Raw genomic sequence first — 27,501 nt, forward strand, 5'->3', positions numbered from 1 at the left:
TACCAAATATCCAAGAATGTATATACTAAGCTTTGGGTACCGACACTACACCAATCATAGATGAAATGAAAATGTTGCAAACGCAACATTACCGGAGGCTTTAAATACTGATACCTGTTCTCAAGGGCAAAATAAAAAGTCTGTAAGCTAAAATAACCTTTAATGTTGCTACCGAAAATGCTATTTTACTTTAACGTATTGTAAAAAATATAATTAAGAGTTTCGAAACAGTGTTGCTGCTATATAAAATATATAAATTGAGTCGGTACTTGGTCACGCTTGGGTAAGAACAATATTATAAAAAAATCTCGCTTGGCCACATCGTTCTCGTGAATTCTCTACCATAGAAGAATCGAATTGAAGCGAACAACACAATGGCGACGGAAGTGCCCGCGTAATCAGTAAATTATTTTCGTATAAACCTACCTAAAATTCCATATTTTCACCAAAACAAAAGTGTTTTTACGTAAAAGACAACCTCGCGAAACGTTTTATGTCCATATTCCGCGTGAAACTGATCCAGTGTGTAGTGCATCGGATTGAAATGGGAAGCTGTATTCGACGAGTCCATACATGCCAATCGACAGTTATTCGTACATTATGAAACAATGCATTGTTCAGTAGTGAATTACGACTGTTAATAATGTAACTCAACGGCTATCTCCGCGGACTCATAATGAGATACAAAGTTAGAGTGATTCCGAAAAAGTTATAACCAAACACTGTCCTAGTGTCATTGCTTGTAAATGCCAATACACTGTTCGATTTTGCTTTTTTTATTATTTTGAATCACGAAACAAAAACAGTTCCTCGAATAACAAACATTTTCCGAGTTGATTGTGATTTCGATTACCGCGAGTCAGTCGTGACAATTGCGCAACTTATTCGCGATCTCGAGATCCGGTGATGGTTGTCTCAGCAACGGTATCGTCGCCGCAACAAGTCTCCGAGACGCCCTCCGGCCGTTCCGCCTCGAGCGCAGCCCTCGAAGTCCGTAAACTTTTCGAGTCGAGCGAAACTCGGAGAGCGGAAACATTTTGATGGAACTATGAACCTGGACCCTCTCTCATTCAGTCTCGCACGGATCAACCAGTTGTTGGCGAGCTCGACGAAGGAGAACAGCGAGCGGGAGCTGTGCGCGCTAGTGGGGCTCCACGGCGCGGAGGCCGACAAGCAGGCGGTCCGGCGTGCCGCGGAGGAGGCCGCGCGCGGCGGCGCGTGGGAGGGCCGCGGCGCCGCGCTACTGCAGCGCCTGCTGGCGCACCCCGCCCGCGCCACCGCGCTGCTGTGCGCGCTCGAGCGGCCGCCCAAAGGCGCGCGCCCGCCGCGCCTCGCGCCCGCGCAGGACGCCGCGCTGTGCCTGGCGCTGCTGAGCGCCGCCGAGAGCGAGGCGCGCGAGCACGCCGCGCAGCGCCTGCGCCGCCGCCTGCCCGAGCTGCTGCAGGGCTACCTGGACGCGGAGCGCGGCGGCCTGCGCGACTGCGGGCCCGAGCTGCTGCAGCCGCTGCTGGCCGCGCTCGCCCGCCACCCGCTGGCGCCCGAGGCGCGCGAGCCGCTGCTGCGCCGCCTGCGCCGCGACTTCCCGCGCGCGCTCGCGCCCGTCATCCTCGCGCCGCTGCTGTACCCGGACGGCGCCGAGTCGCCGCTCGACGAGATGGCTGAGGACGCGGCCGGGCCGGTGCCCGACGGCTGCGTAGCCGACCTGGTGCGCGAGATCGGCTACGCCTTCACGGCCTCGCCCGACGAGTGCAAGCTCAGCCTGCTGAGCCTGGGCGGCCGCGAGCTGGCGGCCGCCGACGTGGCGCGCCTCGTGGCCATGATGGCGCGCCACCCCACGGGGCTGGCTGAGCTGCCGGCCGCCGCCTTCTGGCTGCCCGCCCGCGACAAGCCCGACGCGCCGCCGCCCGCCGCGCGCCCCGCGGCCGACTCGTGGAACCCGGAGGTGCTCGTGCAGACGCTCAAGGACCTCCACCCCGCGCTCAACTGGAACGAGGTCATCCTGCAGCTGGACCACCCCGACTTCCTGGTCAAGGACCGACAGGCGCTGAGCCTCATATTCACCATCCTGCGTTTGGGCTTGCAGACTTCCTCCTCTTACAATGCCCACATTTTCCCCGTCGATTACCTCTATAGACATTGGACCAATGCGGAAGGCCAAATGAGTTTGATATCGAACATCATTAAGAACCCGGATATATTCTGTTTCAGCGACCACGCGCACCCCCCCGTGGCCGTGGACATCCTCAAGTCGGTACCCGAGTCCGACAGTAAAGAGATTTCCAACTGGCGCTCTCTCCACCTCGTAGAGCTGCTCTTGTACCTCGGGGAGAGGGGTTTTTACAACCAAGTGCAAGAACTGTTCATGATTCCCATTCAGCATTGCCCCGATGTACTTTTGCTAGCTTTGCTGCAAATCAATTATAAAGATAGTATTCTGCGGCACGAGCTCATTTCTAATCTCATTCCCATATTCTTGAGCAACCACCCCAACTCGGCCATTATTCTCCATCACGCGTGGCACAGCCAGAACCCCACCATCAAGTCCCTGATCATGCGAGCCATGTCCGACTGGTATCTCCGCGGGGAGAATGACCAGTCGAAACTCTCCCGGATACTCGATGTCGCGCAAGATCTCAAAGCCCTTTCCCTCCTTCTCAATACCAATTCCTTCATGTTTGTGATCGATCTCGCTTGCTTGGCTTCCAGGAGAGAATACTTGAAGCTAGAGAAATGGTTAACCGATAAGATCAACGAGCACAGAGAGAGCTTCATCACCGCCATGGTCAAGTTTCTGCAGAGACGTTGTCCTCAAGTCATCGGCGGTAAAATTATAGAGGAGCAGTTGCCCAAGGCCGCCCAACTGCCTCAAGAAACCATCGCCACCATGCTGCAATGTCTCCATATCTGCCTCCACAATGTTTCGCAGGAATTGGTGGAGATGATAATGGCGGTGAGCGCAAACTGTTCCGTAATACTCAACAAGAGGCTGGTCGGCAACCTGCAACGTCACAGGGTTCAGGACACCCCCTTCAATCCCGGCGTGCAGATGTTCAACACCCCGGCCGTGGACAGCATGATCGCCCCCAACTTCGCCAACCTGAACCTGGGAGCGGGCGCCAACACGCCCTTCACGCTGCCCTCCTCTCTGGGCCCGCTGGTGTCCACGCCCTGCTCCCCGTCGCGCCTCATGACGGCCGGCCCCTCCAGCAGCCCCTTCATGCTGCCCATCCAGCACGGCTCCAACCTGCCCAACGTGGGCATGGTCAACCGCATGGGCGCCGCGCCGCCTCTCGGGAAGCAGCTGGACCAGCAGATCATGTTCCCCGAAATCATGCATACCGTTTCCAAAGACATAGAAGACGAGGCCAACGGGTACTTCCAGAGGATCTACAACCATCCTCCCCACCCGACCCTGACCATCGACGAAGTGCTCGACATGCTCAAGAAGTTCCAAGACTCTCCCAATAAGAGAGAGAAGGAAGTGTACAGCTGCATGCTCAGAAACCTGTTTGAAGAGTATAGATTCTTCCCTCAGTACCCCGAAAAGGAGCTGCATATCACGGCTCAGCTGTTCGGAGGTATTATCGAGAGAGGTCTGGTCACCAGTTACTTGGCCTTGGGCCTGGCTCTGAAGTTTGTTCTGGAGGCTCTTCGCAAACCCGCCGGATCCAAAATGTACTTCTTCGGGATAGCGGCCCTCGATAGATTCAAGCCTCGACTCAAAGACTACCACAAGTACTGCGAACACGTCAGAACTATCGAGCACTTCTTCGATTTCCCTCCGCACCTGATTGAGTATGTGGAGTACGGCCTGCAGGGGCTGGAGCCGCCCAGCAAGCCGCAAGGCCCTCTGCTGGGGCCGTCGGGGGTTCCCTCGGGGCCTCCCGGAGCGGCCCTGGCGCCCCCGGCTGGCCTGTACAAGCCGCCGGCCACCAGCAGCGCGCCCCCGACGGCGGTGTGCTTCATGCCCAAGGTGTCGGCGGCGCACTCGGCTCCGCGCCCTTCCATCGCCAACGCCACCAACATCGACACCCTCCTGGTGGCCACAGATCGCGACGAAAAGATTATCACTCCGCCCGACTCCGTCCAGGACAAGTCCGCCTTCATCTTCAATAACCTCAGCCAGCTCAATCTGCAAACCAAGTGTGACGAGCTGCGCGACATCATCACAGAAGAGTATTGGCCGTGGCTTTCCCAGTACTTGGTGATGAAGAGAGCCTCCATAGAGTTGAATTTCCACACCCTGTACTCCAACTTTTTGGATGTTCTCAAAATAAAGCAAGTCAACGAGATGGTCACCAGAGAAACTTTTCGGAATATTAAGGTTCTCCTGCGATCCGACAAAGGTATAGCTAATTTTTCCGATAGATCTTTGCTGAAAAATCTGGGCCATTGGTTAGGAATGCTGACTCTGGGCAGAAACAGGCCCATTCTCCAAATGGACATCGACCTCAAGAGTCTCATCCTCGAGGCCTATCACAAGGGACAACAGGAACTGCTCTACGTGATCCCGTTCGTCGCCAAAGTGCTGGAGTCTTGCGAGAAGAGTAAAGTTTTCAAGCCCCCCAACCCGTGGACCATCAGCATTATGAACGTGCTCGCAGAACTACACCAAGAACCCGACTTGAAACTTAACCTGAAATTCGAAATCGAAGTGCTGTGTAAAAATTTAAACATCGACGTGACTGACTTGAAACCGGCTGTATATTTGAGAGATTTAGAGAGAGCTCATAAAATAGAGTACCAGCTGTCACATCCGGGAAAGAAAGAAGCTACGCCGGTGATCAGCCAAGGAGGCGGAACTCCGACGCCCGCGCCGGTAGGTCCGCTGCCCGCGGAGGAGCTGGCGGGCTCGGCTGGCACGCCCACTGTGCCCGGCGACGCGGGAGTCATGGCCGCCGCCGGCCTGCCGGAGCCCAGGTTCAACTACATAGACGTGAACTTGGCTTCCAACGCTCAATTCGGACAAAATATTGTTGTGAATCCGCAAGTTCTTCTCCTGCAGAGCAATCCCCATCTCAAGAACTTTATAAAATCCGCTATTGAAAAATCTATCCAGGAATGGATTCACCCCGTAGTAGACCGATCCATAAAGTACGCTCTGACCACGTGCGAACAGATCGTGCGGAAAGACTTCGCTCTCGACCCCGACGAGCTTCGCATGAGGCAGTCGGCGCATCACATGATGAGGAATCTCACGGCCGGGATGGCCATGATAACCTGCAGGGAGCAGATCTTGGCCACCATCACCGCCAACTTGAAATCGGCATTCGTGAATGCCATGATCAACCCCACGGCGCAGCAGATAGAGTTCATAGAAACCGCCGCTACCAGACTGGCCAGCGACAATATGGAACTCGCGTGCGCCATAATTCAGAAGACGGCCGTGGAGAAAGCTCTCCCGGAATTGGACAAGAGACTCATGAGCGATTACGAACTGAGAAAGATAGCCCGCCAAGAGGGGCGAAGGTATTTCGATCCGATCGTTCACACCTACCAGACCGAGAGGATGCCCGAAAGGTGCCGCCTGAAAATCGGCATAATAAGCGATTCTCAGATCGCCGTATACGAAGAATTTGCCCGTAACATTCCGGGTTTTGTCCCACTGAAGGAGCGTGACGCGACACTGATTATTCCCAAAGCGGTGCCTCATGAACCCCTTCTCATAACCGGATTTAATCAGAGCGTCAATCCGACCCAAATGGGCTATTACGGATGCGACGAGTTGGGACAGCTCATTATCGACTTGGACCAATTTATGGGAAACTACGTTAACTCTCCCTTGCTGAGGCCGCTGGCCGCCAAGGTGCACGACCTCTTGGACGTGCTGCACATGGTGCGCCGGAACCCGGACTCCATCTCCCCGCACAACCTGCTGCTCAAGACCATGGAGGGCCTGCTGGAAGGAGTGGTGCCCGTCCCCGCCAGCGCCGCCGTCGAGCACCTGGAGGCCATGAACCGCTTCAAGGAGCTGCACGTCCGCGTGCTCAAGCTGCTGCAGGACACGCGGGTCTACGACATGCCGTGGACCAACAAGCAGGTGACGAGGATCCTGATGGACTGCCAAGAGGAGCTCCGGTACAACACGGGCGCCGTGGACTGCCTCATACGCTCCAACCTGGTCAACCTGCCGCAGTACGACCTGGCTCTCGTGCAGTTCATGGACAACGGGAATAATTACATGGCGGTCAGCTTTGTCATGCAACTACTGCAGCTCTATCTGGTGGACGAGAGGGAGCTGGCTATAGTGACGGAAGCCGACGTATACAACACGGTGGACGCCCTCGTTCGAATCATCTCCCACTCCCGCCAGCCGCCGCCCGAAGGCCTGGCCACTCTGGTGGAGGCGCTGAGGGTCAACAAGGATGTGACCAATGCGGCTCCCGACCGCCACATCATCCCCATCTCCTTCATTCACTCGGGAGTCATGCAGGTGCGAGCCCGAGATCACGATGATCCCCCGGGCCTGAGCGACAAGACCGAGTTCTTGCTCCGCGAGTGGGTCAGTCTCTACCACAACCCGCCGACCAATACGGAGCCGCTCAAAACTTTCAATTTGTACGTTCAGCAGATGAACAACCACGGGATTCTAAAAACCGACGACTTGATCTCGCGTTTCTTCAGAATCGCCACGCAACTGTGCATAGACAATATTTATTCCATCCTCGAGGACGAACGCCAGAACCCGCCCGAGTCTGTGAACCGCAACAAGTATTACCACATGACGGACGCGTACGTGAGATTGGTCGCTCTGTTGATTAAGAATTCCGGAGAAACCGGAAACACGGCGCCTAAAATAAATCTCCTCTGCAAAGTTTTGGGGATCACGGCCGGATGGTTGCTCCAAGATCACGAGGAACGCGGAGTCGGATTCCAGCAGCTTCCCTACAGCCGGATTCTGCTCATTCTCTTCCTGGAACTGAACCAGCCGGAGCCCGTATTGGAATCCATCAACTACCAACTGCTCAAATCTTTCTGCCACACGTTGAACATGATCGGGCCCGCGATCGCGCCCGGGTTCGCTTACGCCTGGATCGACTTTGTGTCCCATCGCGCCTTCATCAGCCGCATGCTGGCCGTCACGCCGCAGCAGAAGGGCTGGGGGATGTACTCGCAGCTGCTGGTGTCCATGTTCCGCTTCGTGGGGCCCTTCCTGCGCAACACGGAGCTGGCCAAGCCCGTGACCCTCATGTACAAGGGCATCCTCAAGGTGCTGCTCGTGCTGCTGCACGACTTCCCCGAGTTCCTGTGCGACTACCACTACGCCTTCTGCGACGAGATCCCCCCCAACTGCATCCAGATGAGGAACCTCATCCTGTCGGCGTTCCCGCGCAACATGCGGCTGCCGGACCCCTTCACGCCCAACCTGAAGGTGGACCTGCTGGTGGACATCACGCAGCCGCCGCGCGTGATGACCAACTTCGTGGCGGCCATCCAGCCGCCGGGCCTGAAGGGCGACCTGGACGCGTACCTCAAGGCGCGCGCGCCCGTGACCTTCCTGTCGGAGCTGCGCAGCGTGATGCAGGTGTCCAACGAGCCGGGCAAGCGCTACAACATCCCGCTCATGAACGCCGTGGTGGTGTACGTGGGCACGCAGGCCATCGCGCACATCCGCGCCAAGGGGCAGAACCCCAACATGTCCACCATCGCGCACTCGGCGCACATGGACATCTTCCAGAACCTGGCGGTGGACCTGGACCACGAGGGCCGCTACATCTTCCTGAACGCCATCGCCAACCAGCTGCGCTACCCCAACAGCCACACGCACTACTTCAGCTGCGCGCTGCTGTACCTCTTCGCCGAGGCCAACACGGAGGCCATCCAGGAGCAGATCACGCGCATGCTGCTGGAGCGCCTCATCGTGAACCGCCCGCACCCGTGGGGCCTGCTCATCACCTTCATCGAGCTCATCAAGAACACCAACTACAAGTTCTGGGACCACGACTTTGTGCACTGCGCCACCGAGATAGAGAAGCTGTTCGAGTCGGTGGCCCGCTCCTGCATGGTGGACAAGAGCTCCGGCAAGCAGGAGCTGGACTTGGCGGAATGATACTCGCGTTAGTCCGGGTAGATAGTTGCTGTAGTCGCTCCGCTTCGGGGCTGATAGTTGTATCTTTCTGCGGTACGAAGGAGCCCGGTCCGATCATGTTTCTCTTTAGCCTTTATTTAAGGAATTAATCCGGTTTCTTAATGATGTATCTTCCGATATCGTTATTTCTCCAAGAAAACACACTGAAAGTGGTACTAATTTTGTATTTTTTAATAAAAAAATCGTAAAATCCATAAATAGATAATGTACAAAATTCAAGGTGATAACGTAGGTTTTATAAGCTATCCATCCCTTCTTCAATGTGTTTTCTTTCCGTCAATTAGTGTAAAATTGAACCTGCTAATAAGGTTACTGTTGTACATAATATTAATGCTAAATTGTTTTGTGTATTACTCGTAAGTGAGCTGTAATGTAACATTCAGGTTCCGCTAGTAAGGTGGGAGGCGAGGTGGCACATAGTGGGCTACTAGGGGGCCGCCACCCGCCCTCACACGCGCCCACCCATTATATGGCCATGTGATTTTTTAATATTTTTTTCTTTATTTCAAACGTTCATCTCTTTAGTAATTGGGAGAAGTAACCCTTTGGTGAGGGCTCGACGAATCTATGTATAAAATATATTTTTAGAAAGTTGTCAGTAATGACTATAATGTAAAATAAGAGTATTTGTGATTTTTTGTAATACTTTCTTTCTAATGTATAAAGTTGAACTTTATATTTGCTTAATTTGTTTTCTTACTTTCCCCATTAAATTTTAATATTACGCATCCGGTTGTTTTATTCGACACCTCTGCCATTAAAAAACATTTTGTATTTTTGTAAAAATTTATTTCTGAAATATCGCAAGCAGTCAGCGGCTAGTGACCTCCTTGGTCCTTGAAGAGTCGGATAATCCTTTGGTTCTGGGGGTTCGCGGGTCCCGGGACATCGAGGGTCTGAAGAGAGCTCCACAAGACTTCCGCTATTAACTTCTGGGCTATCTGAAACCATAACAAAAAAAAGGAAATTGGAATCTACTCACGAGGCCTTTTGTTAACTTTTTAAAATAATGCTCGATAGATTTAGCATTTGTGCAGCATCCAGCGTGGCACACAACATTCTAATTATTCCCAACTAACTGTAATGAATGTTTAAAATACTTATTCTTCATACTATTAACATCTGTGGAAATTATCCTTGAGAAAAATATCATTTCATACAGTTATATAATAAAAGTGGGCTATGTTGATCTTGGCGACTCTCGTCAAACAACATATGTATATCTGCATACGGCAAATATTACAATAATAACTAGAGCGTTTGTGTAAGTAGTGACCAAATACACAGTAAAAATATTTGTTTTGGAGTATCACATATCGCTCACTCCTTTCAAGAATGTCATAAATAAAAAACCTTGATTTTTCAGGAAAACGTTTTTAAAGTTTAAAAATATAATACAATTTATTAAAAATAAATATCATACCACTTATTGAACTTTTTACTGTGCAACAGATCTTTTTAGGTAAAACCTATTTATAGGTATACCTGAAGGTTTTTTCTCCATTTGAAAAATAGCTACTTTATTTTTTTTAAATAATTAAACAATACCTTTTCTTCAAAATGCAAAAACAACACTTTCTGCCTGTAGCAGGTAAATATTTAGTTAAGTATATGCCTCTTTAGTACATTTTCTGGGCATTCCGAAAACATGTACAACTGAAAATTTACGATTTTTGATTTATGACGTTTTTGAAAGGAGTGAGCGATAAATTGAATATGTATCTTCTTAAAACATGTTTGGATCATTTATTGCCTAAATGGTTAGTAACTTTTTTTTACATACCTGTTGATGAAATAAAATAATGGTTTAGAATCATTAAATTTAAAATAAGCTTTAACTACATATTGCACCATTTCTCATTGAAAAATTAAAGATTGAAGGCAATTGTTAGTCAATCAATGTCAGATGAAAGAGTTGTGATAACGGTTATTGACTACTCACTTGGTTAGGGTGGAGACTGTCAACTGCATCGATGAGTTGGTAAATCTCACCTCCCTTGGCCACCCATTCCTCACATACCACGTTCAGAGGGTTCTGGATATAGTGTAGGCGGAAGGAATCGAACCTGGTGTCTGCAGCTATGGACTGCAGAACGGCAGAGAGCTCTCTGGATTTCTGCAAGAGAAGTAATTGTTTTGAAAGTTGGATGAGTGCATAGAGCACATGTCTCGGATTGAAGAATTATTATAACTCGACTGCTAAATGGAAAGATACCTGGCTGGTGATACTCCTCAAAGTGGCGTTGGAAGTCATCCAACCTTCACAGGGGCCAATTTCCATACAACTAAACCACTCGTATAAGTTTTTGTAACGGATATTATTAAACAGGGAGCCTAGAAAAATATAAATACACTATATAATTAAAAAATTTAATGAAATGCAGGCAAAACACTAATAATAAAATAATGTATAGGATTTTTTTTTGGAATAACCTGCGAAGCCTTTATTTTTTAGAGGCTCGTCTGCAGGTAAGATAGTAAGGAAAGGAAGGTATATCACTCACTCCTTTCAAGAATGTCATAAATCAAAAATTGTCAATTTTCAGTTGTTCATGTTTTCGGAATGCCCGGAAAATGTACTACATCCCAGCAAAGGCGGCATATTTTTAACTTAATATTTACCCGCTACAGGGCAGAAAGTGTTGTTTATGCATTTTGAAGAATAGGTATTGTTTAATTATTTTTTTAAATATACTAAATATTTTTCAAATGGAGAAAAAACCTTCAGGATTTACCTAAAAAGATCTGTTGCACGGTAAAACGTTCAATAAGTGGCTTGATATTTATTTTTAATACATTGTATTATATTTTTAAAATCCAGTTTTTTATTTATTTATGACGTTCTTGAAAGGAGTGAGCGATATGTGAAAAACACATTACAAACACCCTGACCAATTGAAAATGAATATTTCTTAAATTCATTTTGCAATTATCGGGAATCGAACCCGCAACGCCAGTTTCGCAGTCGAGCGTCTACCCAACTACGCCACTACGCATTAATTCAAAAAAGAACAAACACCGAGTAATCAACACTACACAATCTGAATCATCACCAGTCTGATGATGTCGGTAACGACGAAACCCGGTCGCTGGTCAAATAAAAAAGTGGAAAAGCTAAAAATATTGGTTTTAATCTAATAATAAATAAAAATTGTTGAAAAGAAAAACTTATTTTTGAAATACAAAGATATCTGTGGTGTTCATATCAATATCTAATAAATAATCTCATCTCCACTAGGAATTGAACTGGGAACTTAGGTACATGAAAAATTAAACTATGCTTTTAGAAACGAACAGGTCATACTAGTGACTGTTTTAACTGAAGCCTCGGTTCATAATCATGTAAAAGGTCTCTCACACCTGAATGATTCTTCAGTTGAAAGGGTTCCTAATATAGTTAATTCAATAAGAATTATATCTTACCAAGAGGATGTATCCTGTCGGCCATGTTTGGATAAATGAATGCGGCATCCAATAGGGATATTAAAACAACGTGGCTGTTTTTAGGCAACTTCTTGTCGATGACTTCCAGAGCTTCCATCACTAGTCGGCGGAAATCTGCAGGTTTGGTCATGTTGTTCACCGTATCATGGAATCTAAAAATTTAAATAAAAAGTGTCATTAACTCACAATGTGGTGTTTCCTAACATCCGACCTAATTAGGTCTTCCATAATAAGCAGGATATTACAATTTCCAATGCAGTTACATAAATAATTTTTAAAAACCTAACCTAACACGCGTTTTGCTATAGTTGCACAAAATTATATATATTCTCTCAAACATTCAAAATCTTGTGTTGCAAGGAATAACCCGCAAAGCCTTGTTTGCAGGTAGGACAGTAAGGATAGGGAAGGTAAATGTGAAAAATATATCACAAATACCCAGACCAATTGATAAAGAATCTTTCTTGAATTTATTTTACACTTGGCGCGAATCAACCCGCGACGCCAGTTTCGCAGTCGAGCGTCTACCCAACTACACCACGGAGCCTGTCAATAAATTTTTATAAATTCGTTCATTATTAAATGATGATAATTTAATACAATTACAAAAATGCACACATTTATTTGTAATAAACTCAACAAAAAATTAACTTGTCAATACTTTTACAGATTTTGGCAGACAATTAATTTAAAAGAACTCAACATAAATTAAGGACCTGGGTTCGATTTACAAATTAAAATTAAATATTTTTGATTTTTCACTCAAAAATTCATTTAATTCCACCATGGACTAGCACCTGAAGTACAGGACTGTGGCTTCATATGATTAACAATCAAGATAACACTATGTCTATGCGATGCTCTTCCCTATGCACCATTGGATGCGCATGAGGGTTAAAAGAAAGATAATAAAATCGGATAACAATGTGATTTTTTTTACAAAAAAAAAACAAGTACAGTGGAACCCTCTCATAAAGAGCATTAAAAAAAAAACCTAAGCATATTTCATTTCGACTGGCGCGGAAGTCCCGGCTCACAAGTAAATGCTGTGAAAAGGGGACTTGCCCTTTCTCTGTCACTCATGCAAAATGTTGCTAGTTAAAGGAGCAACTTTTTCCCATTTTTTTTGCTTGTCATGCGAATTACCCGTTATGAGAGATTCTCATTATGAGTGGTTCCGCTGTAATATTATTTTTTCAAATGTAATTACCTGTTGCATACATCATTTCCAACCATGGAATATATCAAGAGGACAGGTTTGTCGTACGGATTCCGAAGCGTGGCGTTCACTTGCTGCATGGAATCCCACGACATGGCTCCATTCCTCGCAGTGTTCTGATAGTCCCTGTGATTGCACAGATTGTTGGATCTCAGGCGAAGGTAGATAGAGTCGGTGAGACCCTAAAAACGATTTCAATCTAACATGTAAATATATCGCTCACTCCTTTCAAGAACGTCATAAATCAAAAAACTTGATTTTTCAGGAGAACGTTTTTAAAGTTTAAAAATATAATACAATGTATTAAAAATAAATATCAAGCCACTTATTGAACTTTTTACTGTGCAACAGATCTTTTTAAGTAAAACCAGAAGGTTTTTTTCTGTATTTGAAAAATATTCAGTACGTTTAAAAAAATAATTAAACAAAACCTTTTGTTCAAAATACAAAAACAACACTTTCTGCCCTGTAGCGGGTAAATATTAAGTTAAAAATATGCCGCTTTTGCCGGGATATAGTATATTTTCAGGGCATTCCGAAAACATGCACAATTGAAAATTGACGATTTTTGATTTATGATGTTCTTGAAAGGAGTGAGCGATATATGTGTTCCCCCATCTGGAAGATGTCTGATGACTTAAAGGACGGCATAGAGATAGTTCACACGAGGCCGACTATCATACTCTGTGTTATGAACTAAGGTCTTAATGTATTAATAAGTTAGTTAGTTAATAATTTGGGTTGAACAAAGCCTGATCTTATAATCTAGAGGTGTGACACTAATGCATAACTGTTAAATTTTATTTTAAAAAAAAAGAGAAATATTTTTGTGTTTATTATTTACACAAATATTTCAATTTCATACTATTTCTGTGAGCCTAAGCGGCTCGTTATAAGACATTGATATCAAATTGTGGTAGAGGGGGTTCGAACCGAGAAACTCTGACTTCAGAGTCCACGACACTAACCACGGAACCACAACCCGTTACTTTTTTGATTTTCTGATTGAGATAGTATTCATAACTGTTCTGTTTTTCCAGCCTAAGTTTATGTCAAATGTATTAGGAGCTATAAATAAGCAATATGCAATGAAATTTGTCCACTGATTGGCGTGATTAGCTTAATGAAGTCCAAAAGGGAGTAGAATCAGATACGAAATTAAGGGGGGGAAAAGCCAAAACCACGAGATGATATGATGAACAGTCGGGGTTCTAACTATGGATAATAATGTTTCTTAAAAATGCACCATTTCTGATGGCAATGAAAAATAGTGCATTTTTTGTGAGAAGAGGCAATTCATTCCATATTCTGGCAGCTTCCACAGTGCAGGACCGACTGAAGAATGATGTATTACGTGGTGAAATGGAAAATCTTCTCTCCTGAGAAATGAACATATCATGATTAGAAAGATAGCTTCTAGTTTATCAATAAGGTATTAACCCTTTGCACTCGAATGGCGACAATATGTGGACATGGTAAATTGCCCAATAAATCGGTTGGCGACTATATGTCGCCACTATGTACCGTTATGTTGCTTAAATAATAAAAGGCCGGGATACGTACTAACGCAGGTACAATTCTGTCCCGCCAGCTGCTCAAGATCCTTGCTAGCATTGAGTCACTTGAAGTTTGTGAAAACTTTAGTAGATCAGTTGGTAGGGGACTTTCGGCAGATTCCAAGTAGGCCGTCTACTTCTTCAACTGAGGTCCGCCTGGATGGCAAACTACATGTTTTGCGTATAGGATCAAAAAGAGACTGCGTGGTTTGCTCGCGGAGGGACAAAAATTGGCAAAGGCATGACACTTATGAGTTTTATGACACTTGTCCCGGGCAGCCTAGGATGCATTTGGGCGATTTTTGTTAGATACCATACATTGAGAGACTATAAAATTTTGAAATAACAAATTGTCTTTATTTGTCTTAAATAAACCATTTTAAACATTTATCGATTGGTTTTATTGTCAATTTGCATGATACGGTACCCATTTCCAGGGTTTTAAAAGAAATCTAAAATCAACTATTTTTTTGCAAAATTGCAAAAAAGTACACTCGAGCTACTGGTATGCTATACAAAAAAATGTTTCAAGTGCAAAAAGTTAAGATCTATCGGTATAAAAAGTATTATAGAAAGAGAAATTGAAGGTTTATGCGCTGATTTAGTTCAGTGCCAGTAGGTGACACATGGTCACATTTGTTTTAGATTGAAAATGTAGCGAATGGCAGGATTCTGCAGACCCTCCAAATGATCCATAAGCAATGTTTTCCTCAAATGATTTTCTTATATTATTCAATTAAAAAAAAGAAAAGAGAAAAAAAGGCAAACCTTAATGAGATCAGGATGAGTAGAATTCTTAAATCCTGTGGCGAATCCCAACTCTGGCCAATCTAATTCATCCAATATAGCTTCTAGTTTTGTTATGACATCACTCTACAAATAAATATTAGCATTGTAGTTTAATAAATTTCCTCCATTAAGTATACGTAAATAAATTATAATATCATTGCATTGCATAATATTAACCTACAATACTAATTGATATGAGAGATTATTATTGTACATATAATATTTAAAAATATCAAGATGCTTATAATTTATATTTGAAGCACTAACTTTGTGATTTTCCATTTTATAATTAAAATGTAACTTTGTTTTAAAATCACTATAAATATTTTATTATAACTTAATTATAATGTCTACTGGTTTCGAAGCTAACCGGTAGACATTATAATTAAGTTATAATAAAATATTTATAGTGATTTTAACAAAGCTTATATTTAAGATCATAGCGACTGTTCAAATAGTGAATTGAACAAATAGCAAATGTAAATCTGTCCAATGTTGTGCGGTTTCTTCTTCAAACCCTTATCCCCACTCCAATGGTGCATAGGGCACTACATCATATAAACGCAGTGTTATCTTGATCGTTAACACATGAAGGAAAGGTGATCAGTCCTCTGCTTCAGGTACCAGTCCAGGGTAATATTGAATAAATATATATTGTGAGGAATTTGTGAGGAATGAAGAGATAAGGCGTAGGACGCAGCAAATCTTGGTCACAACTGTCGTCAAGAAAAGGCGATTCAATTGGCTTCGCCATGTACTCCGCATGCCTCCTGAGAGCCTTAATCAAGCTTGCCTCTTTTACAAGGCATCAGGTCCGCGCCGCCCAGGACGACCACTGCTGACAATTCGTCGGCAGTTCTCGTCAGAACTTCGGGACGCGGATCTGACTTGGGAGGATGCAAGGGAGCTGGCAGCCGACAGAAAAGCCTGGAGACAGTTTGTGGACTCCATATGCTCCACCTAGGGAGCGGATATGGTAAAAAATAATAATTATAATATATATTAGAGTAAAAAATCACATACATTTATTTGACCCCTCCCTGGGAATCAAACATGGAATCTCTAGAATGGTAGCCGAGCGTGCTAACCATTACACTTTGGAGGTGGAGGTGATTTAGACTTTTATTTAAATTATACAAATATTTCAGGAAAAAAACAGATAAGTCAGATTCCACTGTATGTGTAATGTGATAAGAATATATATTTTTGGTTTGGCACCTCATTTGGTATGTTAGGGTTGATCCAAGCTTCCGGGAACTGGAAATGGGCCCCGACCGAGTCTCCTATATAAATGAGCCCCCTGGGATCCGTGCCGTCGCATAAGATTTCTTCCCACGGTCTTCCGCTTTCTGGATCGACGCCCCAAATGCCATTGCAGTTGGCTAAGAAATAAATAATAAGAATATTAAACCACTATTGCTAACATAAAAACATACATTATGTATATTAATAATATAATAATAATAATAATAATACATTTTGTATATACATTTTGTATATAGCATTAACTTTGTGGTATAGTAATATAGTAATAAGCCCGCCAATGTACTTATTTCTTTTCTGTACATGAAGTTTAAATAAATAAATCGCTCACTCCTTTCAAGAACGTCATAAATCAAAAAATTGATTTTTCAGGAGAACGTTTTTAAAGTTTAAAAATATAATACAACAATGTATTAAAAATAAATATCAAGCCACTTATTGAACTTTTTACTGTGCAACAGATCTTTTCAGGTTTTTTCACCATTTTCAACCTGAAGGTTTTTTCACCATTTCAAAAATATTTAGTATATTTAAAAAAATAATTAAACAATACCTTTTCTTCAAAATGCAAAAACAACACTTTCTGCCCTGTAGCGGGTAAATATTAAGTTAAAAATATGCCGCTTTTGCTGGGATATAGTACATATTCTGGGCATTCCGAAAACATGCACAACTGAAAATTGACGATTTTCGATTTATGACGTTCGTGAAAGGAGTGTGCAAAATAATATAACACTCTCATTATCATTCATCGTTCACTTTGTATTAAAGTGGTATTACACAAAGTGAACAATGAACGTGAAGGAGTGTTATAAAAACATCCTTTTATTTGATTGAATAAGGGGGAAAATCTTACAATCTACTTTTGTATCGAGGTGTTGTGGCTGTGTTCCGGGGTATATTTTCCCATCCAAATCGTTGCAGTCTTTTCCTTTCCAATCTGAGCCCCTAAAATGTAATTTTTAGCTATACATAATAGTTTTTAACTTGGCACTTTAATATTAATACTGGCAAAAAACCTTAATTTAAAAATATCTGTTTGAATAATCCCCGAAGCTTTTAGGCTGAATAAAACACCCACTATTAACCTTTCCCTCCCGGTGATATGTATTTACTACAACTCAAATTTTCAAATGATAATATCAATATAAAATGATAGATACGGGCTCAGAATTTTTGTATTCCTCCGTAATATAATTATGTATTACATGAAGTTAGTCATTTGCAGCGACGGAAATAAATAATTTGTGAAAAAATCGGGAATAAAATCACCAATACACAAACGTTTCTGTGTGTGCGCGTGTAGCGTGCTTTGTAAGTATTCATGCATGTCGCATGTCGTTATGTGTTTACTCCGCTAGTCCAGTAGTGTGCAGATCGTCTCACGCGACGTTCGTGTCACACTACGCCATTTACAACGGCCACTTACGATGTCTTTTTTTCTCGTTTTCAGGTAATTATCAGAGCTAACTTTACAAAATTGTTACATTTCAACTTCAACTATGGTCAATAAAAGCAACATTTAGGAATATTCACATTTTTCCCATTTTTAAACCACTTTCTCATATGGTGTTCAAAATACATATCACCGGAATGCGCGGAAAGAAACATTGTAAGAAAAAGGTTAAACAGAAGTTGAATTTACTTTTAAAACCACATAAATATGACATTTCAAACTACTTCAGTGTATTTTGCCAGTTTAAAGAATGTTGAAAACTTTATAATTTGCATCATTTAGTTAAAAATGCATATTTTCAAGTTTACGTTTTTTGCCAGTATACCCCCGATATAATCTAATATTTTGTATTACAGGCTTATTGTAGTGAACCATAGTACAAAAATAAGTATTTATAAATTTGGAGTTTAATTTGTAGAACTACATTTTAATTTATATATTAAATATTTAAATCAAACACTGATTTTTTTTAGTCTACTAAATTGCATTTTATTGTTGAAAAACACAACTGATGTTTTTGAAAATGCCATAACAAAGCGAAACAAAATAAGTACTTATATTATGATTTTTCTAAAGCGTACAAATACACAGAAAAACATAAACTGTAGACAAAAGACTTCTCCATCTATGTTGAGATATCAATAAAAATCTTGATGTTTATACGATTCTCACCTTGCCGAGCTGATGAAGCTAAAACCGTCTCCGTCAATATCGACGGCAGGTTTTAGGTCGTGAAATGTGGCGAGGAATATGTCACATATTTGTTTGAAGACGGGAATCTCACAAAAAGGGTCATCTTGTTCATTGCTCGAATTCTTAAATTTTCCTGTTTCTGAATAATAAACCAAATTGCTGTAGCGGAAATTCTGCATCGTTTTGTGAGTCTCGTATTTGACCATTATACCCTGTAATAATATTATGATGAGCTAAGAATTTACTATACATTGTTGTTTTATTGATACTATTTAAGGTCTAATATACGAAATAAGATATAAGATATAAGGAAGGAATGCAAAGCTGAGATAAGCATTATCGATAAAATTAAGAAAGGTGTGTTGAGATGGTTTGGACATGTATAACGAATGAGTGAGGAAAGAGCGATAAAACAAATTTATGAGGCGAATGTAATTGGGAAAAGGAGCAGAAGAAGACCGAGAAAAACTTGGCACGATCAGGTATGCCAAATACTTGAAAGCGGTCAGGTTAGGAGTTGAAACAATCGGCGGGCATGTATGAGGAGATGCATGAACTTGGAAGAGGCGAAGAATGTTAGCAAAGACAGAGTGGTGTGGTGTTCTATTCTCTCTGCCTACTCCTGCGGGGAAGCAGCGTGATGGTTAGTTAGTTAGTTAATTTTATTTAAACCCAGGTAACATTTAACATAGTTAAATTTTTTGCTTAAAACACCGTTTTTGCATTGAAAAAAACAGTTTTTCTTCTAAATAAATATATGGTTTTGAAAAGAAAAGAGTTATTGAAAGCTAGGGAGTTAAAAAAGCTATGAAAATGTTTTTTCGATATATATTCTAAGAGAAATCTAATTCCAATATATAGATACATAACAATTTTGTCTATACAACTTTGTTAAATTATAAGCAAAACATACATATTTCCTCAATGTTCCCTGACACTATTACACAAAAAAATATCTTAGGTAGTTAAGCAAGTCTAAAGGTGAAATCAGTGAATAAGCGACATTTAAAATTCATAACAAGAACTTTGAAGCGGATTTAAATTTTAATACTTGATGACACATTTCATCTCAATATACATTTGTATCAATGTTTACATTCACAGGATATTAATCACTGTGAGTGAATCAATATATTTTTTAAAAATATTTAAACAGGAAGGAATTAATTAATCATTAGTTCTGAATCATTCAAGAATCTACCTTGTCTGTGTTGGACACCTAATACATATATCGCTCACTCCTTTCAAGAACGTCATATATCAAAAAACTTTATTTTTCAGGACAACATTTTTAAAGTTGAAAAAAGAATACTAGTACTAAAAATAAATATCAAGCCACTTATTGAACTTTTTACTGTGCAACAGATCTTTTTAGGTAAAACCTGAATGTTTTTTCTCCATTTGCAAAATATTAAGTATATTTAAAAAAATAATTAAACAGTACATTTCCTTCAAAATGCAAAAACTAAATAAATATCAAGTTAAAAATATGCCGCTTTTGATGGTATATATGTAATAAAATACCTAGGTACCTACCTATACATTTTATTAAGTACTTACAAAAAGTACCTACATGAAACAGTTCTACCACCAGATGCCGCATGCGTCGCACAGAATTAAACAAAAGAGATCCGATAGGAAAAATTAACTGTCAGAATCAGATAGATAGATAGATAGATAGATATAAAAATTATTATAAAGATAAATTAAGAATAAACTTTAATTACAAAGCAACACATTGTTTATTTTATTATTATACACCCACTTTACATATTATTTACACTTAATTTTCAAAAGGAAAATATTACCACGTTATAAAACGACAATTTTGTTAATATGGAAATGGATCATGAAACATTAGATGTATTAAAACAATTACTACAATATGTTCGGAGTGAGAGAGAAAAATTAGAAGATGATCAAAGAAAACGATTAGAAGATAATCAAAGAAGACGTGGAAATCTTAGAACTAGTGATAAAATTAAAGATAAAAGTCCATGTAAGATTTGTGAAAATTTAAATAAGGGAACTCGATATCACCCTGCAGCAAAGTGCTGGTTTAAAACAAAGGAGGATGATAAGATTAATAATAAAAATGAAGATTTACAAATTACACAGAAACAGTGCTTGAAGAATGAAAATAAAAATAATGTGGAAAAAATGTCTACAAAATATAAAATAAAATATACTCCAGAAAAGAAGAATTTCGAAGCAGATTGTATGAGCAGGAATCCAGTATTAGAATCGAAGGAAAATGCAAATGAACAATTAAAAGTTGTAAATTTGGTTAAATTAGAAGATATTTTAAAAGATCAGAATAAAAATGAAGACACACAAATAACAAAGAAACAGTGCTTGAAAAATGAAAATAAAAATAAAGTAGAAAAAACTTCTACGAAAGATAAAATAAAATATACTCCAGGAAAGAAGAATTTAGAAGTAGATTGTCTAAGCAGGAATCCAGTATTAAAATCGAATGAAAATGCAGATGAACAATTAAAAGTTGTTAATTTGGTTAAATTAGAAGATATTTTAAAAGATCAGAATAAAAATGAAGTCATACAAATAACACAGAAACAGTGCTTGAAAAATGAAAATAAAAATAAAGTAGAAAAAACTTCTACGAAAGATAAAATAAAATATTCTCCAGGAAAGAAGAATTTAGAAGTAGATTGTCTAAGCAGGAATCCAGTTTTAGAATCGAATGAAAATGCAGATGAACAATTAAAAGTTGTACATTTGGTTATATTAGAAGATACTTTAAGAGATCTGAATAAAAATGAAGGAATTCAAAAGAAAAAAACAAATGGATTGAAAAAAACTGTGTCTACTTTAAACGAAAAAAAAAGAAAGAAAGAAAAAAAAAAAAAAAAAAAAAAAAAAAGAAGGAAAAAAAAGAAAGAAAGAAAAAAAAAAAAACTTTATCATATCACTAAACTTATACCAGTCCCTTCACTACAAGAAGATGATCCGGAGGACGAGTGAAAATTTTACTATGAATTTTCATCCCCAAGGGGGGAGATGTAATAAAATACCTAGGTACCTACCTATACATTTTATTAAGTACTTACAAAAAGTACCTACATGAAACAGTTCTACCACCAGATGCCGCATGCGTCGCACAGAATTAAACAAAAGAGATCCGATAGGAAAAATTAACTGTCAGAATCAGATAGATAGATAGATAGATAGATATAAAAATTATTATAAAGATAAATTAAGAATAAACTTTAATTACAAAGCAACACATTGTTTATTTTATTATTATACACCCACTTTACATATTATTTACACTTAATTTTCAAAAGGAAAATATTACCACGTTATATATATTACATTTTCTGGGCATTCCGAAAACATGCACAACTGAAAATTGACGATTTTTGATTTATGACGTTGTTGAAAGAAGTGAGCGATATATTAACACACTTCGGATGGGTGTTTTTTACGCCTGCAGACCGCTGGCGATGGGATTTGATAATTATGTACATATAGTTAAGACCAAAGATATTGGTCCATAATATTCATATAAAAACATAAAATATGTATTTACCCTTAATACCCTTCCCATCCTTAAGCATCCATCGACCGAACGGGTAGAAATACCTTTCCCATCCTTAGTGTGTTAACAGCTCTACGCATCAAAATAACTATTATATTACAATGAACACTATGCATACAAAATTGTACATGTTCTGTTTTTTCAAATAAATATTCTATAATTAAAGAAAGATTTTCACGGCACCGTTAATGGATCATTGTCAGACGTTAGGAATATCTTATTTAACATACTCAACCTATAAAGGATTGTATTAGACTCGTGAAGTGTTTATAACAGCCGATATAATCAATATTTTCATTCATCATTTTCTTGTGGAAAATTGGCCTTCGTAAATACGTTGTTTTCGTAAGTTGGTAATGAATGACGTCACAGAAATGATGGACTTATTTTGATATTGGTAACATTACTAAATTATTATTTGTCAAAAATTATTTGTCAATGTCTATGGTCCACCCTCCCATCCCCTCTCTCCTCATATTTGTATAACACAAATGGTAGTGTAGTGGTAAAACAATCCACACTATTACTATTACAGCTCTATAAACCATAGACAGTAAACCATATGACGTCATAAAACGTTCGATGATGGAAATTTGAAATTTGATACGAACGCACGTTCTTCGTTGTTTTATTCAAATATCTAAAGTTTGATCCTTAGTTCCCAATAAGAATGTTATTGATAGTCTTGTGATTTATCATATTAATTATTAGCCAATAAACCAACATCGTGACAAAAATCGATTATTTAAATCATACACTTGCCTTGTAATGGGGGCCCGAAACATCGGAGGCAGATAAATCATGGGTTAATCCAAAAAATGTGTTCTGATTTGTATAAAACTGACATCATTTTTATTCTTAGGTTTGAAAACAATAAAACATATACTTAATAAGACTATCTAAATGCTGAATCACTTTTTTGTCTAAATGCAAAACCACAATGTTATTGCTTCAAGTATAAAAATTTTCCTTACACAATGCTAATATTATATCATTATGTCATAACACTTGGATGATAAATTGAAAATAAAATGTTGAACTACAGGTTTCTTATGCATGTTTAAGATTAAGTATGTTTACACTTATTTCTTAATTTATATAACTAGACTAGCATTGTGCTTGGAGAAGACTTACAAAGGTATAAACTGAGATTATGTAAATACGTTTTTTTATGATTAACCTTTCCGGGAGTATGGACGTAAATGGACATCGGTGCGAATTTTCCTCAAAGGAGTATCGACGTTAATGAACGTCGAAATCTATCTGTCGGTATGATATAATTTGTATAGTAATGACATTTGTGGGTATTTGTATTTAAAAAAACTAACTAACTAACCATCACGCCGCTTCCCCACAGGGGTAGGCAGAGAGAATCGAACGCCACACCACTCTGTCTTTGCAAACATTCTTTGCCTCTTCTACATTCATGCATCTCCTCATACATACCCGACGATTATTACGACTCCTGACCCGGCCGCTTTCAAGTATTTGACATACCTGATTGTGCCAAGTTTTCCTCGGTCGTCCTCTGCTTCTTTTTCCAACTACATTCGCCTCATAAATTTGTTTAACCGTTCTTTCTTCACTCATACGCTCCACATGTCCAAATCATCTCAACACACCTTTCTTAATTTTATCGATAATGCTTATCTCAGCCTTACATTCTTTCCTTATTTCATCATTCGAACATCTATCAAACATCGTTTTGCCACACATTCGTCTGAGGGATCGCATTTCGACTGCATTCAGTCTACTTTCATCCTTCTTTTGCCAACTCCATGCTTCGCTTCCATACATAAGGGTTGGAACCAGAACTCCATTGTGTACTGCCAGTTTAGCTTTAGTTTATTTGTATTTAAATTTGTCATAAAATAAAACCTAGAGATGGTGAGCTTTATTTTTTATTTAAACTATTTTTTCATAATTTCTATCTTCATAATACAAAGATTTTATTTAAAAAAATACATATTTAATGTAAAAAAAACCCACTCCCCAGAGAAAGTCGGACATCAATTATTGTACTCCTGGAAATGTTACTGTATAATACTCTTGTCCCCATCCGTAGTGTGGTGGTTAGCGCGGTTTGGCTACCATACTCGGAGTACAAGTCTCGGATTCGATTCCCAAGAGGGTTATAATAAATATTAGTATTTTTTTTACTCTAATATTTATTTGATACCACCCTGGACTCATCACCTTGCCTTTATGTAATTAACATACAAGATAACCAATATGATACGGTGCACTACCACTACACTGGGGAGGCTGACGATAATATATTAGTACATACAAAGATACTCAATGTAACTAAAATGATATCTATCAATTTGTAATTTCACTTTTGGTCAGTAAATACCAATACCTTTACAAATCCATTGTGTCACATGTTTCCATGTATTGAACAACATATTTGATAATGATATTGAATGGATTCAAACACATATCATAATAGATTATAATAAATTTTCTTATTTACCAAGTAAAGTCAAAGTAAAAATATAAAACATAAAAATACTAAGTATTTTTGTATTTTTTATTCATCTTTTACTTCTTTTTGGGTGGATGGAGGTGGAATTTCGATATTTCAATAAGCTCAATGGGTGAAGAGTGTGCATTTAGTAATTTCCGCATTGATAATTTGACAACCCAAAATGTTTTAATTGGTAAGTTTGTACGCTAAGACAATATAATAAAATTTAAAAAAAGTTTGTTGTGTTGAAATTTACTGCGTTTGAAATATTTACTCTTTTCTTACCTCTAGTTCTTTATAGGCCTTTTCAAATGGGATATTCGGCTCGGGAAATAGATGGCAATACTGTTCACCCGGATCCTTGTGGCAAGACCGAAGACTATAGCAAAACACATCCGGAGTAAATAATTCCAAAACTCTCCTATAAATAATAAAATAATTATTGATTATAAATCCAGTGAAGAGAATGCAACTCTGAAATAATCTGCATTTCAAAAACATTTTAAACCACATTTCTTTAAAAAATCATACATGTCAAGTAATAGAATAATTTTTTTTTGTTTTTTGCGAGTTGATGATTAATAATAAAAGCGGTTATACTTAAAAATAAATCAAAAGTTACGCTGACTTTTGCTATCACTCTTTTGTAAAACCAGTTTAGGGACCTGTAGAGTTTTCAAAATACATTATCAATAAAATTTAAATTTAAAGTTATGTCGAAACGTGTAGAATGAATGGGTGACAAATGAACTGTGAATGGTTTTACAATGTGAAAGTAGTCCAACATAGAAGCCGAGAAAAGGAATAATCAGGTACTGCAAAATCATGCCAAAAATTTAGATAATTTAACTTGTTTCTTCATTTTTTGTTGTATTGCATTTTCAGGAAACGGGAGATTGGACGGGAAGTCTATCTAATTTACTTTGTAATATACATAAACAATATGTACGTTTGCTTACTTATTTGTTAAAAATGGCTCCAATTCATCTACGGTTTTATAACACGGTTCTTGTATTCGCTTTGGCAATTTGTTGCATAATTTTTTTGCAGTATGCACTATATTTACTCCTTTTATATACGCTTCCTGCTGAAGTACACCGGTGACGACTGTACAAGCTATAAAAAAATAAAAACACTGTCATAGTAAATAAAATATTTTAAAAAATACGTTGATTCCAATAATAAATGAGCACTTTCAAAATTGTATGACCAAATCCTGGTTAAAAATATGATTTTTTACATTTTAGAGCAGACGAGAAACCGCTAACAACAGGATGTTTTTAAAATATATTATGCTACAGACAAATTACCGAAAAAAAAAAATTTGCAAATAAAATGTAAAATACAATTTTGGAGATCACTAAATATTTTCATTAATCAAATAAATTAATTGTTCGGTTATCAATTGTTTTAATATTGCCACTCAAATCTGGCGACAATTTATTCTTTTTAGCAATCAAAATTAATTCATTTAGCACCTGATTCACATTTTTTGTGTTCTCTTAAATACTTACTAATTAGATACATACAACATTTTAAATTTTCTTTTAAGTTATTATATTCATTCGTCTCTAACTATTGAATAATAAAATTAATATAAACAGTCTAAAGGTTTCTTTCAATATCTAGGTAATATGTTTTATTTTAAATATTAAAAAATACAAAATAAAAAACTTACCAGCGCAATTCATTCCTCCATTCACACCTCGAGAACTGCATTTACTTACAAATAATATAAATAATAAAGTGAAGCTCAAAAATATGCTTAAACCAGGAAAAGCCATGTTAAATATTAAAGTTTTATACGTAATTCATTCGATGTAAACAGTGGCTCTTGCCACTTCTTATAAAATGATTATATTTAATTAAATTATAAATATATTAATATATCGTGTTGCCTCTGTGTTCCACTAGAATGGAAAGCTACACTGGTAATTTTCACATATATCGTGCGATTATAAGGCAGCGTAATATTCTTTGATACAATAAAATATGCGTAAAAACTCGTTTCGAGGCGAAACGATGCGATTCAGGAAAATGATATTTGGCAAATTCGAATAATTTGAACTCGACTATCGACAAACGTCACGAAATTTTTTATGATAATATTAGGCTGTGGTGTTAAAATTGTTTCTCGGTAGTATTACTTACCTACGTATCTACCTAGAGCATTATTATAAAGTGTGCTATACACATTGCAACTAATGACGTCTTGGCAAAAAGCTTGATTGATTGTGTTTTTGTTGAACTTTGGACTCTTATTTTTTAACATCATCAAACGATGTGGGCATAACACACGACTGGTAGCGAGCTGTATTGTTAAGTAAGCAACCTATTCACACTCAACTATTCGTCCGTGTACGATATAAATACCTTGATTACGATTGAATAAGAAGGTATAAATCATTTTATTTTGTTCGGCTGAAGTACATACCAAGTGACAATCTAAATATAAAGACCTAACAATCTCATGAGCTTCGTTTGAGTCCTTCACAAAATAAAAAGAGGCGACGAAGGTGCGAATGTCTTGATATTTTGATATTAATCCCGGATTCTACTAAAATAAGATTTTGAATGTAAAAGCCAAAGTTCATACATACATACTAGGGTGCACTTTGACTTCTCCTCGCGAATAAATTATTCGCGCTCCGTCTATATATGACGATTCTTTTCGATCTGATGCAAGGCAAATATACAGTTCGTCACCATTAAAAAAACTGTTTATGTTCGCCATCAAGTGGGTACGGATCTTAATGCATTATAGGTAATTGATTCCAGACGTGTATTACGAAGTATTTTTTTTTAAATTTTATCTTTACTTAGTAAAAAAAAATATCTCTAGAGGGTGATGTAGACGTGTATTTAGATTTTTGAACTTTTGTTTGTTTACATTCAAATGTCATTAATGACATTTCAACTTTTGTCCGTAACTTTGCCCGTTGTCAGTATATTATTTTTAA

The 27,501-nt window shown here is 39.5% G+C and overlaps 2 protein-coding genes across 2 annotated transcripts; one reads left to right on the plus strand and one right to left on the minus strand.

Annotated features, from left to right (window-relative positions):
* Positions 1-360: 360 nt before the first annotated feature.
* Positions 361-8,817, plus strand: Not1 (CCR4-NOT transcription complex subunit 1). The gene has a single exon (XM_088259355.1). It carries the CDS (start codon positions 1,049-1,051, stop codon positions 8,048-8,050), a length of 7,002 nt encoding a protein of 2,333 aa, XP_088115481.1. The 5' UTR covers positions 361-1,048; the 3' UTR covers positions 8,051-8,817.
* A 39-nt stretch (positions 8,818-8,856) lies between these two features.
* Positions 8,857-26,621, minus strand: LOC148309879 (acyloxyacyl hydrolase-like). Its single transcript, XM_088259357.1, has 12 exons — positions 26,220-26,621; positions 25,501-25,657; positions 24,827-24,962; positions 18,489-18,721; positions 17,217-17,308; positions 16,316-16,479; positions 15,077-15,181; positions 12,744-12,934; positions 11,513-11,685; positions 10,305-10,423; positions 10,032-10,205; positions 8,857-9,030 (listed from the first exon to the last, which is right to left on the minus strand). Exons 1-12 carry the CDS (start codon positions 26,323-26,325, stop codon positions 8,908-8,910), a joined length of 1,773 nt encoding a protein of 590 aa, XP_088115483.1. The 5' UTR covers positions 26,326-26,621; the 3' UTR covers positions 8,857-8,907.
* Between the last annotated feature and the right edge of the window lie 880 nt (positions 26,622-27,501).

This window comes from Brachycentrus maculatus, unplaced genomic scaffold (assembly GCF_059751285.1).
Source record: "Brachycentrus maculatus isolate JH-2025_06_01 unplaced genomic scaffold, ASM5975128v1 h1tg000116l, whole genome shotgun sequence".
In the NCBI taxonomy this organism is placed as follows: domain Eukaryota; kingdom Metazoa; phylum Arthropoda; class Insecta; order Trichoptera; family Brachycentridae; genus Brachycentrus; species Brachycentrus maculatus.

Excerpts from the sequence above, each read along its gene's own strand:
- Not1 (XM_088259355.1), top strand. The coding sequence starts at position 1,049 with ATGAACCTGGACCCTCTCTCATTCAGTCTCGCACGGATCAACCAGTTG.
- LOC148309879 (XM_088259357.1), bottom strand. The coding sequence starts at position 26,325 with ATGGCTTTTCCTGGTTTAAGCATATTTTTGAGCTTCACTTTATTATTT. Across the intron at positions 11,686-12,743 it reads GGAAATGATGTATGCAACAG|ATTCCATGATACGGTGAACA; the intron begins GTAATTACATTT and ends TTAAATTTTTAG. Across the intron at positions 9,031-10,031 it reads ACAGTCTCCACCCTAACCAA|ATAGCCCAGAAGTTAATAGC; the intron begins GTGAGTAGTCAA and ends TTATGGTTTCAG.